This window comes from Ciconia boyciana, chromosome 9 (genome assembly GCF_034638445.1).
Source record: "Ciconia boyciana chromosome 9, ASM3463844v1, whole genome shotgun sequence".
In the NCBI taxonomy this organism is placed as follows: Eukaryota; Metazoa; Chordata; class Aves; order Ciconiiformes; family Ciconiidae; genus Ciconia; species Ciconia boyciana.
Genome location: NC_132942.1, coordinates 21455894 through 21471261, shown reverse-complemented (window position 1 = coordinate 21471261; position 15368 = coordinate 21455894). Strand labels below are relative to the sequence as shown.

The 15368-nt window shown below is 52.0% G+C and overlaps 1 protein-coding gene across 1 annotated transcript; it reads left to right on the top strand.

Moving 5' to 3' along the window:
• Positions 1-11116: 11116 nt before the first annotated feature.
• LOC140656880 (protocadherin alpha-6-like) lies at positions 11117-15033 on the top strand. The gene is given in 6 exon segments (XM_072873113.1): positions 11117-11179; positions 11587-13549; positions 13552-13833; positions 13836-14203; positions 14290-14433; positions 15007-15033. Coding segments are annotated over 6 exon segments (2847 nt in total).
• The last annotated feature ends 335 nt before the right edge of the window (positions 15034-15368 follow it).

Below are 15368 nucleotides of genomic sequence, written 5' to 3'. Positions count from 1 at the left end.
CCTGTCGAGGTTCCTCTAGATGGCTTCCCTTCCCTCTAGAGTATCAACCACTCCACTCAGCTTGGTGTCATCCACAAACTTGCTGAGGGTTCACGCAGTCCCACTGTCCGTGTCCCCGAGAAAGATATTAAATAATTCTGGTCCTGATACGGGCCCCTGGGGGACACCACTCATCACTGGTCAGCACGCAGACATCGAGCCATTGACTGCAACTCTTTGAGTGCGACCGACCATCCGGCCAATTCCTTATCCACCAAAGGGTCCACCCGTCAAATCCATGTCTCTCCATTTCAGAGACAAGGATGTTGTGCGGGACAGTATCAAATGCTTTGCACAAGTCCAGGTGGATGATGTCAGTCATCTTCCCTTGTCCACCAATGCTGTAACCCCATCATAGAAGGCCACCAAATTTGTCAGATGTGGTTTCTTGTGGAAAACTCTGTCCTCCTCCTCTGTGATTGTCCTCTGGAAAAGACGTGATGGAAGGTAGCAGTTAGGACTTCAGGGATTTCTCTTCCCGTGGTGTAATGTCTCTGTTTTGGCTGGCCTACCAGAGTCATTATGAAAGTAGGGAAGGCGATGTGGACTTTTCCTATGTTCTTTTTCCAAGTATGTTGTTACTGTAGTTCGTAGTATAAAGTGTTCAGGGAGAGGAGTGTGACCCATGGTAGGTGTCAGAGCTGGGAATTTTCTTCTTCTTTTCCCGCCCCCACCCAAACCATGTTACAGACTTTCCTTCCTGGCTGGAGTAGCGACGTGATATGGTGTACGCTGGCCTGTTTCGATAGCCTTTCAATATTTGTATCATCATTGGCTGCCTTATGGAAGCCCTGGAAACCTTCTTTTCAAAAAAAACCCCAAATTGTCCTAGACATTAGATATCGTCCATGACAGTGCTGTGCTCGTCAGCATTCGGCTTGTGCTCTCACAGAAGGAAATCAATGCCCATTGCCATTAGAGCTGTCCTGAAATGGTCTCTACAAATAGATGTGTAACCTTTCAGATGTGTAACAGAGCTCCCAGGTGTGTAACGTTTCCATCTGAGATAGCTGAAGCATTGCAAAACATGAAGGGTCAACTACAGAGAGTCTGCTGAACACAGTGTATATGATACCATCTGTATGTTTTTTGTGGTGCTCTCATTGATGGGAATGGTTGTGGACTTGCCTTCCTGGCCAGAGAAGCGGCGTGACGTATAGTGGCCTGTTATGATGTTCTTTCAATATTTGTATCAGCAGCCACACACTTACAAAAGTCCCGGAAACCTTCTTTTCAATAAAAAAACCCAAACCCAACCAACAAACAAACGTTTCAAACTAACAAAACAAACCCCTGATAACAAAACCCCAAAGGCGAATTCTCCTACAGAATCGGTATCAGCTGTTACATTGGGGTGCTTGTCAACGTTTGGGTTGTTCTCTCACGGCATGAAATCGATGCCATTGCCATTTCGAGCTGTTCCGACATCACTGTCCTGGTTTCAGCTGGGATAGAGTTAATTTTCTTCCTAGTAGCTGGTGTAGTGCTGTGTTTTGAATTTAGTATGAGAATAATATTGATAACACACTGATGTTTTAGTTGTTGCTAAGTAATGTTTACACTAGCCAAGGACTTTTCAGCTTCCCATGCTCTGCTGGGCGCACAAGAAAGTGGGAGGAGGCACAGCCAAGATAGCTGATCCAAACTGACCAAAGGGCTATTCCATACCATATGACATCATGCTCAGTATATAAAGTGGGGGGAGTTGGCTGGGGGTAGTGATCGCTGCTCGGGGACTGGCGTTGTGTCGGTCGGCGGGTGGTGAGCGGTTGTATCGCTTGTTTTTTTCCCCTGGGTTTTGTTCCTCTTCCGCTCTCTTGTTGTTTTCCTTCTCATTACAATTTATTATTATTATTTTTTTCAGTGTGTTCCAATTATTGAACTGTTCTTACCTCAACCCATGAGTTTTCTTACTTTTGCTCTTTTGGTTCTCTCCCCCATCCCACCGGGGGGAGGGTGAGCAAGCGGCTGTGTGGTACTTAATTGCCAAATGGGGCTAAACCACAACAGTCACCTTTAGAAAGAAAGAGTAGAGAGTCTGCTGGACACGGTCTATATGATACCATCTGTGTGTTTTTTTATGGTGCTCTCATTGCTGGAAGGGTCTGCAAAAGGTGGAGTGAGCCCTGAGGTGGGAAAGGAAACGGTGGCGTGTCGCAGAGGTGAATGTGGCAGTGGCACTGAGTAGGGCCTGGCCACGTCCTGATGTGAAGGGTGACCTTGAGCAGTGAGAAGACTTGTCTGAGGGAACTGGAAATCCTTGGGAAGCCCATGGGCCATGTTGTAAGAAGACAAGAATGGGAGATGATGTGCTTTTCTGGAGAGTACATGTCGCAGAGTGGGAAATGGAGGATGCCTAGAGGAAGGCATGAGGCAGGAAGGGCAGAGAGTGTTCTTTTGCAGAATCCTTTCCCAGGCTCCAAGGGTCTGGAGTTGGAGGCCTTCTGGATCTTGAGGTAGTGTGTGGTACTGAAATGTCGACAATGTCTTTTGAGGTTAAGAATATCTCCGTGTGGTTATGAATATCTTCGATGTGGTGTCGTTATGTAGTCGTGGGCATCTATAGTAGCTTCCACAGCCGTTGATGTTGCCATGATGGCTCCTTCCTCCTCCTCAGGCAGGATTTTTAAGTACACATGAGGAAGTGTGTGTAATCTTTGTGTACTCAACTTCCCTGCTTGTGCACTCAGTAGAGGTGCTGTGTCCCATTGTCATGCTTTACACATTTGGTTACTTGCACGTACGTGCCAAACCCTCCAGAGCAGCCCAACTCTCTTTTTCTGTGGTACAAATTCTCCTGTCCAGTTGATATTGTGAATGCACTTATGCTTCGGCTTTTGGTGTGGTTCTCTTGAAGAATGAAATCTGTGTGGAGTGGGATCCGAGCCGTCACAGCTCTAATCACAGAATCCTTAAGAACTCTAATGTGCAGCTCTGTGGTGTTTCCATCTGAGATTGCTGAAAGGGCAAAAGAATTCAGGGTGAAGTTCATGCATCTAGGAAGAGTCTGGCAGACACTGTGTGGCTTTGCATGCCTCCATATGTTCTTTGTGCAATTTGTGAGGGAAGGGGAAGATGTGCAAAGGCCTGGGTCATGCTCAGAACAGAGTTTAGAGCTGGGGCATGCTGTTGTGGTGGAGCAATGTCTGGGTATTGTGGCAGCGATCCTCCAAGTAGCACCGAGTAAGGCCTGGGCGTGCGTCATGGGGAGGGTGACGTTAAGGGGAGGAGAGTCTTGCTTAAGGGAAATGGAGATGCTGGGTAGAACACCGTCTGAGTCACTGTGGAAGGACTGGGCAATGTCCGCTTAGCTGGGGATCCTGTTTCCCAGGGTATGGGATAGAGGATTCCAGTAGAAAACCTTGAGAAGATTCCCAGCACACAGTGCTACTTTCCCATGGTCCTCTCAGGACCTCCAGAAATTTGGCATATCTTAGGGCACTGTTGCTCGTCGTGGTATTACTGCTTGGTAAGTCCTCTGACATAGATGCCTTTAATCACTTCTTTTTGAGGAATGTTGTTGCTCAAACAGACACTTTTACAAATTTTGATGATGCTGCCAGCCTTCTCTGAACCTCTCCTTGGTTATTTTTCTGCTTTTAGTTCTGCTAGGCAGGGGAAGAAGTGCTCTCTGTAGTCAAAATGTTGGCAAACCTTGCATTTCAATACAGTGGCATGGGTTCCTTTGGATTTCTTCTCTGCTCTTAGCAAAAACTCCCACCTTTTTGGTTTTTATTTCTCTCTCATTGGCAATGTGTTGGTAATGCTGGATGAGATGCAGACTGCTGAATTTTGGTAGCTGTCAGGTTGCAGACGTTCGGGCGGTTGGCCATCAGTGTAGGTGATGGCTTTTCCACTCTCTTGAGCTGAGGTTGACATCGACAGAATGTCCTTAGCTTTCAGGTCTCCCTCTTGCTTCCCTTGTGATAGAAGTACATAACGGAGCACGGTGCACTGTTTAGTGATTTCAAAGCTTTTGGAGGATGAGAGTAATGTTTTCCTGTCCAGTTTCACCAGAAATCGCTGATAATGGTAAAGGAAAATGTCTCTTAGAACCAGTTCTCCTGTCCTGAAAATGTTTGTTTTCTGAAGAACCAACCAGCAATACTACAGGTAAGTCACTCGTACCTAAAAAGGATGAGTTTGGGAACCTGATGTACTTTTGTTCCTGTTCAGTTGTGGCATCTTTATGTTGGATCGACCGAATGTTGCCTGGATTGTAATGCCTGTAGGTCTGGAGCAGCAAAGCACCACTGTGGGCTCTCGTTCCTTTCCTGCTGCTTCCAGGCACCGGGTGAGCAGGTGGCAGCAAGGACAGAGGGAGGAGGGATGGTAATGCTTTTCTCAAACTGGATGTGTTGAGTGTCAATGGGATGTTCTCATCCAAAATGCCATGGTCTTCCCTTTGTGGCTTTTGTTTGGCTGTATGATGGGTGGATCATGCTAACAAAGGAGAGGTATTTCGTGGGGACTAATGCCCCTGGGTACTGAGGTTCTTGCTGTGTTTTTCTGACAGTGCATGCCTGCCTGCAAAAAGAAGCAAGAGCTTGACATTCGGTGTGCAGGTGGAAAGATTAGCTCTTCCTCAAGGTATATGAAGAGTGCTGTGGTTGCCCCTGCTTTTTCATCCTTCTTGGAGGATTGGTGTGCTGAGCTGTGATAGGTGTGATTTCCTGAATGAAAGACTCCCCTACGCTGTTTGGTTTCTTTGGAGCCTGTTGCGTGGACGTCCGAGTAGCTGGGGCTTGGACCTGTGTTTCCGAGAGTGGTGGATTCTGTTCTGATGTAGCAGAGCTGTTCTTTGCCATATGATTGCCTTGCTGTGTTATTTGTTGGGTCCTTGAGAGAACTGGGGGCTGAAGAGTGTGGTCTTCTTCCAGAAGGGAAGGTGAGGTGCAGGAGCAGTTTGTCTTGCATAGACTGGGGGGAGGTTGTTCCCCATCCAGAGGGATGGAAGATGATAGGGAAGAGGAATGAGAGCTCTTGCCAAAGGGCATGTCTGTGCTTCATGTCGAGCATGTCGTAGACATGTAAAACTGTATGTAAACGAGATGGAAAAGAAGGATGAAAGAGAAAAAAAGATAAAAGGAAGAGAAAGGAGGTGAGAAAGAGAGAGAAAGGAAGATGGAAAGGAAGGAATCTATGGAAGGAAAAAACAAGCAAAGAAGAAAGAAAGAAGGAAGAGGAAGGAAGGGAGGAAAGAAGGAAGAGATGACAGACAATATTACCAGCAGCACCGACATTATCTTTAGATGCTGAATGGAGTTGAGGATCTCGGCATCCTTGGTACTCCAGGATGCTGTGCAAGGTTTGATGAAAAGTGGTGAGGAAGAGGAAAGAGCTTTTGCCAGACGGCATGTCCGTGCTCCATGGTGGATGTGATGTAGTCAGACAGAAAACATATCGGTAAAGGAGAGAAAGAAGAGGCAAAGAGGGAAGAAGAAGAGAAGGGGAGGGGAAGGACAAGGAAGAGAAGAGGAAGAGAAAGAAGGGAAGGAAGAGAAGGAAGTAGGGAACAACAGAGAGAAAGAAAAGCTAAGAAGAACAAAGCGAGCAATAGCGAGAAAGAAGAGAGAGAAAGGAAGAAAGCATAAGTGAGTTTACTAGCATCTCAGGAAACAGAAACGTGGTGAGGGATAGAAAGAAAGAAAGAAAGAAAGAAGGAGAGAGGGAAAGAGAAAGGAAGGAAAAAAGAAAGAAAAAAGCTAGAAAGTAACGATCAAGGAAGTGTGGGTTGCCTGTCACCAATGTTGGCTGTCACCAGTCACCTCTCTGTTTTCCATGTGTCTTAGCATAGTTTCCAGGAGAATCTGCTGCATGATCTCGCCGGGCACAGAAGTGAGACTGACTGACTGACCTGTAGTTCTCCAGGTCTTCCTTGTTTCCCTTTTTAAAAATGGGGGTTGTGTTTCCCCTTTTCCAGTCACTGGGAACTTCACCAGTCTGCTGTGACTTGCCAGATATGATGGATAGTGGCTTAGCAACTTCGTCTGCCAGTTCACTCAGGACCCTCGGACGCATCTCATCAGGTCCCATGGACTTGCACACATTCAGGTTCCTTCACTGATCTTCTCCTACAGTGGGCAGTACTTCATTCTCCGAGCTGAGGTTTGCTGTTCCGTGTGTGAGTTGTTCTCCCGTAGAATAAAATCACTGCCGATGGGATGAGAGGTGCCATGACATGGGCTTTGCAGACACTCTTGCTTGCTGGTGTGTAGCATTTCCACTCGAGATTGATGAAGAACTGCAAGACACGCAGGCTGTGGTGCTGGCAGTCCCCCAGGTGCTATTTATGGCCATTTCTGTTGCTGATTGCTGACTGTGCTTGCATCAGATGTGGTTTCTTGTCCAAAACGCTGTCCTCCTCCTCCTCTTTAATTCTCCTCTGGAAGAGACGTGATGCAAGGTGACAATTGGGACTTGAGGGTTTTCTCTCCCCATAGTGTAATCCTCGTGTGGAGGGAACAACCATGTTGTTCCTTGTCTGGAGAGATGGAAAGCGGCAGGGAAGAGGAATGAGAGCTCTTGCCAAAGGGCATGTCCGTGCTCTGTGTCAAGGGTGGTGTAGACATGTAGGAAATATTTTGGTAAAGGAAAAAGAAAATAAGAAACAAGTATGGAAGCAGAAGAGAAGGGGAGGCAAGGATAGGGCAGGGCGAAGGCAAAAAGAAAAAGGAAGCGAAGGAGAGGAAGTAGAAAAAGAAAAAGATGAAAGGAAGAGAAAGGAAGAAGGAAAGAATGAGAAAGGAAGATGGAAAGGAAGGAATCTATGGAAGGAAAAAGCAAGCGAAGAAGAAAGAAAGAAGGAAGAGAAAGGAAGGAAGGAAGAGATGATAGCAGAGATTACCAGCATGCACCACCATTATCTTTATATCCTGAATGGAGTTGAGGATGTTGGCATCCTTGGTACTCAGGGACGCTGTGCAAGGCTTGATGAAAATGGTGAGGAAGAGGAAAGAGCTCTTGCCAAAAGGCATGTCCATGATCCATGGTGAGAGTGATGTAGTCATATAGAAAACCTGTTGGTAAAGCAGAGAAGGAAGAGGCAAAGAGGGAAGAAGAAGTGAAGGGGAGGGAAGGACAGGGAAGAGAGGAGGAGAAGGAGAAGTGAGAAGAGAAGGAAGTAGGAACAATAGAGAGAAAGAAAAGCAAAGAAGAACGAAGCAAGCAACAGAGAGAAAGAAGAGAGAGAAGGGAAGAAACTGTGGCACGTCACAGATGTGAATGTGGCAGTGGCACTAAGTAGGGCCTGGCCATGTCCTGATGTGAAGTGTGACCTTGAGCAGTGGGAAGACTTGTCTGAGGGAACCGGAAATTCTTGGAAGCCCATGGGCCGTGTCGTAAGAAGACAAGAATGGGAGATGATGTGCTTGTCTGGAGAATACATGTCGCAGAGTGGGAAATGGAGGATGCCTAGAGGAAGGCATGAGGCAGGAAGGGCAGAGAGTGTTCTTTCACAGGATCCCTCCCCAGGCTTCCAAGGTCTCTGGAGTTGGAGGCCTTCCTGATCTTGAGACAGTGTGTGGTATTGAAACGCCCACAATGTCTTTTGAGGTTATGAATGTCTCCCACCAGAGAGAGTCCCTTGTGCTGTTGCCTGCCTGCTGTAGGCAATGTGTTGGTAAGAGGGGGTGACGTGCAGACTGCTGAATACTGTGTGGTGAACCTTTTCACTCCTGTTTTGGGAAAGGTGTTGTGGGAGGGTAGTGCTTCAATGTGGTGTCCTTGTGTAGTGGTGGGCATCTATAAGAGCTTTCACAGCCGTTGATGTTGCCATGATGGTTCCTTCACCTTGATTTTTAAGTGCACATGATGAGTTGGGTAAAATCGTTGTGCTCTTGACTTCCCCTACTTGTGCATTTGCACAGTCGGCCTCAGTACAGGTGCTGTGTCCCATTGTCATGCTTTACTTATTTGTTTACATGCACGTACGTGCCAAACCCTCCAGAGCAGCCTGACTCTCTTTTTCCTGGTATGAACTCTCCCACCCAGTTGATACCATGAATGCGCTTATGCTTCGGCTTTTGGTGTGGTTCTCTTGAAGAATGACATCTGTGCGGAGTGGGATCCGAGCTGTCACAGCTCTAATCATAGAATCCTTAAGAACTCTAACGTGCAGCTCTGTGGTGTTTCCATCTGAGATTGCTTAAAAGGCACAAACATTCAGGGTGAAGTTCAAGCAGCTGGGCAGGGCCTGCCAGACGCTGTGTGGCTTTGCAGCCTTCCATATGCTCTTTGTGCAAATTGTGAGGGAAGGTGAGGATGTGCAAAGGCCTGGATCACACGCAGAGCAGGGTTTAGAGCTGTGTATGTTGTTGGAGTTCAGCAATGTTTGAGTATTTTGGCAGTGATCCTGCAAGTGGTACTGCGTAGGGCCTGGGCATGTGTCATGGGGAGGGTGACATGTCATGGGGAGGGTGACTTTGAGCGGGGAAGAGTCTTGTCTGATGGAAATGGAGCTGCTGGGTAGAATATGGTCTGTGTCATTGGGGAAGGACTGGAGAATGTCTGCTTAGCTGTGAAGATGCCATTTCCCATGGCGTGGGATAGAGGGTGCCAGGAGAAAACCTTGAGAAGAGCCCTGGTGCACAGGGCTGCTTGCCTGGGATCCTCTCAGGACCTCCAGAAGTTCCGCATATCCTCGTGCTCTGTTGTTCTCCGTGGTGTTACTGCTTGTGAAGATAACTGCCATACGTGCCTTTAATAACTTGGTTTTGATGTGGAATGTTGTTGGTCAAACAGAAGCTTTTTGAAATTTGGATCATGCTGCCAGCCTTCTCTGAACCTTCCTTGGTCTTCTCTGTGCTCGTAGTCTTGCTAGGGAGGGGAAGAAGTGGTCTCCGTATTCAGGATGTTGGCAATCCTTGCGTTTCAATACAGCGGAATGGGATCCTTTGGTTTTCTTCTCTCCTCTCACCAAAACCGCCCACCCTTTTGGGTTTTTTTTCTCTCACATTGGCAAGTGTTGGTAACAGTGGATGAGGTGCAGACTGCTGAATTTTGGCAGCTGTCGGGTGGCAGTTGTTTCTGGGGGTTTTCCATCAGTGTGTGGGAAGGTTTTTCCACTCTCCTGAGCTGAGGTTGACATTGAGAGAATGTCCTCAGCTTTCAGGTCTCCTTCCTGCTTCCCCTTTGATATAAGTGCATGCGTTAGGTAGCACTACACACTGTCCAGCATTTTTGAGGCTTTTGCAGAACATGAGTCATTTTTTTTCTGTGCAGTTTCACCAGAAATCGCTGATAATGTTAAGGGACAATGCCCCTTAAAACCAGTTCTCCTGTTCTGAAGGTGTTGTATTTTTTTTTTTTTTTCTGAAGTCGACATGTGTGATGCTACAGGTAAGTCATTCATTAAAGAGGATGAGTTTGGGAGTCTGATGTACTTTTGTGCTGTTCAGTTGTGGCATCTTCATGTTGGATCGACTGAATGTTGCCTGGATTGTAATGCCTGTAGGTTTGGAGCAGCAAAGCACCACTGTGGGCTCTCGTTCCTTTCCTGCTGCTTCCAGGCACAGGGTGAGCAGGTGGTGGCAAGGACAGAGGGAGGAGGGACGCTAGTGCATTTCTCAGAGTAGATATGTTCTCAGGGAAAATGCCGTGGTGTTACCTTGGTGACTTTTGTTTGGCTGTATGATGGGTGGATCATGCTAATGAAGGAGAGGTATTCTCTGGGGACTAATGCCCCTGAGTGCCGAGGTTCTTGGTGTGTTGTTCTGACAGTGCATGCCTGTCTGAAAGGAGAAGCAAGAGCTTGTCATTCAGCATGCAGGTGGAAAAGGAGTCAGGAAGAATAGCTCTTCCTCAAGGAATATGAAGAGTGCTGGGGAGCTGTGGTTGCCCTGTGCTTTTTCAGCCTTTGTGGAGGAGTGTCGTGCTGGGCTGTGATGGGTTGGAGTTCACGAATGAGAGACTCCCCTGTGTTGTTTGGATTCTTTGGAGCCTGTTTGCACAGATGTGGAAGTACCTGGGGCTTGGGCTTGTGTTTCCGAGGATGGTGGATTCCGTTCTGATGTAGCAGAGCTGTTCTTTGCCATGTGATTGCCTCTGCTGTGTTATTTGCTGGGTCCTTGAGAGAACTGGAGGCTGAAGAGTATAGCCTTCATCCTGAAGGGCGGGGAAGTTGCAGGTGCATGGGCGGGAGGAAAGCAGGAAGGTTGTTCCCTGTCCCGAGAGATGGAAAGTGGTAGGGAAGAGGAATGAGAGCTCTTGCCAAATGTCATGTCCGTGCTTCATGGTGAGCGTGGTGGTGACCTTTTAAAAACATTTTATTAAAGGAAAAAATGAACAGAAGAGACAAGGGTGGAAGCAGAAGAGAAGGAGAGGGAAAGATAGGGCACAGCGGGGCAAGAAAGAAAAAGGAAGAGAGAAGAGAAAGGAAGAAGGAAAGAGAAAGGAGGAGCGAAAAAAAAGAAGGAAAGGAAGGAATCTTTGCAGGTAGGAAACAAGCAAGCAAGGAAGAGAGAAAGCAGGAAGGAAGAGATGATTGAGGAGATTACCAGCATGCACCGACTTTACCTCAACATGCTGAATGGAGTTGAGGACCTCAGCATCCTCAGTACTCAGGGGTGCTCTGCAAGGCTTGATGAAAAGCTGTGAGGAGGAGGAAGGAGAGGTCTTGCCAAAAGGCATGTCCATGCTTCATTGCGAGCATGGTGTAGACGTTTGGAAAACGGTTTGGTGAAGGGAAAAAAGAACAGAAGAGACAAGGATGGAAACAGAAGAGGAAGGGAGGAGAAAAACAGGGAAGAGAAGGAAAGAGAAGACATAAAGAAAGAGAAGAAGGAAAGAGAAGGGGAAGAGAGAAAAATAGAGAAAACAGAGAACAGCAGAAGGAAATGAAGAAGGAAAGGAAAAAGAAAGGAAGGACTCTATGCAAGTAAAAAGCAAGCAAGGAAGAAAACAAGAAAGAAGAGAAAGGAAGGGAAGAAGAGATGATAGAGGAGAAGACGAGCACGCACCGACGTTACCTCTAGACGCTGAACGGAGTTGGTCCCTAACAGCCTCCGCCTGCGTCAAGAGTACCGCGCTGCGGCGCTGAACTCCCGTAATTAGCGCTGATGCCCCGTAATTAGCGGTGATGGCTCCGTCTTTGATGGTCGCCGCCGCGGCACCGGAGGCGACCGGTGAGCTGCGAGCGGGGGTAAAGAAGAGGGAAGGATGAAAAGAGAAGGGAAAGGGGAATAAAGAATAGGGGACGGCAGGGCAAGAACGAAAAGAAGGAAGAGAAGAAAGAAGAAAGAGAAGGAGGACAGAGAAAAAGGAAGAGAATAAAGAACAAAGAGAAGAAAAATAGTAGGAAAGCGGGGAAGAATGAGAGAAAGGAATAAAAGATATAATTGAAGAAAGAAAGAAGGAGAAAGTAAGAAAGAGAAAGGAAGAAAGAAAGAGGAAGAAGGAAAGAGCAAACGAGCAAGGAAACCAAAAAAAAAAAAGAAAGAGGAGGAAAGAGGGGAGAGACGACAGAGGAGGCGACCAGCACGGGTCTGGGGGCGCGGGCGCTCGTGGGGAACGTGTGAGGCGGCGGAGCAGCACACGGTGTCGCTGCAGGCTCAGAAACGGCGGCGGAGCGGCGAGGCGGCTCCGCCCCGGTGCGGCGGAGAGCCCGGCTGTGAGCGCGGGGGGGCGGCGCGGGGCGGGCAGGAGAGCCGGTGCGTCCGGGCGGCGGCGGGGAGCCGTGCGGGGCTCGTGGTGCGGGTGGCGGCGGCGGCGGCGATGGTCGTGTGCTGGGGGCTCGTGGTGCGGGTGCTGGTGCTGCAGGCGGCCTGGGCGCTGGGCGGCGGGCAGGTGCGCTACTCGGTGCCGGAGGAAGCCAAGGCCGGGACGGTGGTGGGCCGGCTGGCGCAGGACCTGGGCCTGGCGGCGGGCGAGCCGGAGGCACGGCGGCTGCGGCTGGTGGCGCAAGGCCGGCAGGCGAGCGTGGAGGTGAGCGGGGCGAGCGGGGCGCTGGTGGTGAGCTCGCGGCTGGACCGGGAGGAGCTGTGCGGGAAGAGCGCGCCGTGCGCCCTGCGCCTGGAGGTGCTGGAGGTGCTGGAGGAGCGGCCGCTGCGCGTCTTCCACGTGGAGCTGGAGGTCACGGATATCAACGACAACGCCCCGCTCTTCCCCGCCGCCCGGAAAAACCTCAGCATCGCGGAATCGTCGCTGCCAGGGTCTCGTTTCCCGCTGGAGGGCGCGTCCGATGCAGATATCGGAGCCAACGCGCAGCTCTCCTATACGCTCAGCCCCACGGAGCATTTCGGAGTAGTGGAAGAAAACAGTAATTCGCGCAGTAAATCCCTGTTTCTGGTGCTCAGGAAACCACTGGACCGTGAGACGATGCCCGTGCACCGGTTGGTGCTGACGGCAAGTGACGGTGGCCGGCCGTCGCTGACGAGCACGATGGAGCTGGTGATCTCGGTGCTGGACGCAAACGACAACGCGCCCCAGTTCAACCAGTCGGTGTACAATGTGCTTTTGCCCGAAGACGCCTTAGAGGGGACGCTGGTGGCGTGGGTGAACGCCACGGATCCGGACGTGGGAAGTAATCGAGAAGTGATTTATGAAATTGATACTTTTGTTCCTCACTGGGCCTCAGATATGTTCAGCATCGATGCGAACAGCGGGGAGATAAGACTGACGGGCTCCCTAGACTTTGAGACAGTTACTTTCTATGACCTACACGTTAAGGCGAGAGATAAGGGGACGCCCCCGCTGTCGGGTCACTGCAAGGTAGTGGTGGAAGTGCTGGACGTGAACGACAACGCGCCGGAGGTGTGGGTGACGTCGCTGTCGGTGCCGGTGCCGGAGGACGCGGCGGTGGGGACGGTGGTGGCGCTGCTGAGCGTGTCGGACCGGGACTCGGGGGCGAACGGGCGGGTGCGCTGCGCGGTGTGGCCGGCGGCGCCGTTCGGGCTGGTGGCGACGTTCGCGGGCTCGTACTCGCTGGTGCTGCGGGAGGCGCTGGACCGGGAGCGGGTGCCGGAGTACGAGGTGGAGGTGCGGGCGGAGGACGGCGGGGCGCCGCCGCTGCGCGCCAGCCGCGGGGTGCGGGTGCCGGTGTCGGACGTGAACGACAACGCGCCGGCGTTCGCGCAAGCCGTGTACACGGTACTGGCGCGGGAGAACAACGCGGCGGGCGCGGAGCTGGCGCGGCTGTGGGCGCGGGACCCGGACGAGGCGGGCAACGGGCGCGTGAGCTACTCGGTGGCGGAGGGCGGCGGCGGGCGCGGCGGCGGGCGGGGGTGGCGGCCGGCGTCGAGCTACGTGTCGGTGGACGCGGAGAGCGGGCGGCTGTGGGCGCTGCAGCCCTTGGACTACGAGGAGCTGCAGGTGCTGCAGTTCGAGGTGCGGGCGGTGGACGCGGGGGAGCCGCCGCTGTGCGGCAACGCCACGGTGCAGCTCTTCGTGGTGGACGAGAACGACAACGCGCCGGCGCTGCTCCCGCCTGCCGGCGGCGGGCCGGGGCCCGGGGCCGCGGGCGAGGCGGCGTCGGGGCCGGGCTCGGGGGCGTTGTGGGCGTGGGCGGCGTGGGGGCTCCGGCGGGGCAGGTGGTGGCGAAGATCCGCGCGGTGGACGCGGACTCGGGCTACAACGCGTGGCTGCGCTACGAGCTGTGGGAGCCGCGGGGGAAGGGCCCGTTCCGCGTGGGGCTGTACAGCGGCGAGGTGAGCACGGCGCGGGTGCTGGAGGAGGCGGACGGCCCGCGGCAGAGGCTGGTGATCGTGGTGCGGGACCACGGCGAGCCGGCGCGCTCGGCCACGGCCACGCTGAGCGTGTCGCTGGTGGAGGGCGCCGAGGCGGCGCTGGCGGCCGCGGGCTCGTCGTCGTCGTCGTCGGGGCGGGGCTGCGGCCGGCGGAGGGCAGCGCGGCGGCGGCGGCGACGAACGTGTGGCTGGTGGTGGCCATCTGCGCGGTGTCGAGCCTCTTCCTGCTGGCGGTGGTGCTGTACGGGGCGTCGCGGTGGGCGCCGCGGGCGGCCGTGCTGTCGGGGCCCGGGCCGGCGACGCTGGTGTGCGCCAGCGAAGTGGGGAGCTGGTCGTACTCGCAGCGCCAGAGCCGGAGCCTGTGCGTGGCGGAGGGGGCGGGCAAGAGCGACCTGATGGTTTTCAGCCCCAACTTCCCGCCGCCGCCGCCCGGCCCCGCGGCGAAGGAGACGCAGCCGGAGCCGCCCGCTCTCCTGGACACGGTCAGTGGCCCTCCCTTTCTCGCCTCTCGCCCCTTCCCCCGACGCCCCTTCCCCCTTCTCGGCCTTCTCGCGCGCCCCCTGGGCAGGCGCTGGTGGGAGCCGGGCTCAGCCCCCGGGGCCTGCGGGCGGTGGGTGCTTGGCGGGTGCTTAAGGATGTTAATGGGACCGTTGCATCTGGCTTCGCGTCCTTGCCGGAGCCCTCCGGGTCTTGCTTTGGGGCAAAAATAAAGGTATTGCCGCACCGAGCAGCAGTTACGGTCCGCAGCTGAGGTTTGCTGTTCTGGGTGTGAGCGTTCTCCGGTAGAAGAAAATCGCTGCTGATTGCGATGAGAGGTGCCACGACATGGGCTTTGCAGACGCTCTTGCTTGCTGGTGTGTAGCATTTCCACCCGAGCTTGCTGGAGGTCTGCAAGACACGCAGGCTGTGGTGGTGACAGTCCCACCTCCCCCAGGCACTATTTACCGCCTTATTACCGTTGCTGACTGCTGACCGTGCTGGTATCAGCTGTGGTTTCTTGTGGAAAACTCTGTCCTCCTCCTCTTTGATTGTCCTTTGCAAGATCGATATTCAAGGTGACAAATGGGCCTTCAGGGTTTTCTCTCCCCGTGGTGTAATTTCTCCATTTTGGTTGGCCACCAGAGTCATTATGAAAGTAGGGAAGGCATTGTGGACTTTTGTTATGTTCTCTTTTCAAGTATGTTGTAACCGTAGTTTGTAGAATAAAGTGTTGAGGGAGAGGAGTGTGACCCAAGACAGGTGTCAGAACCGGGAATTTTCTTTTTCTGCTCCCTCTTTCCCCCAGGTTGTGGACTGTATTCCTGGCCAGTGAAGTGTCATGACGTACACTGGCCTGTTTTGGTGTTCTTTCAGTATTTGTATCAACAGCTCCACCGTTTCAAAAGCCCTGGAAATGATCTATTAAAAGAAAAAACAACCAAAGAACCCCAGTAACAAAGATCTGCCCTTCCCCAACAAAACCCAAATCACATTCTCCGGCACAGTCGATACCATCCATTACGGTCAGCGTGTGCTCGTCAACATTTTTGTTTTTCTCTAAGACCATGAAATGAATGCCATTGCCATTAGAGCTGTCCCGACATCACCTTTAGAAAAAGTATTGCTGCCAGGTCTGCCACATTTCCATCCGGAAGAGCTGAAGCATTG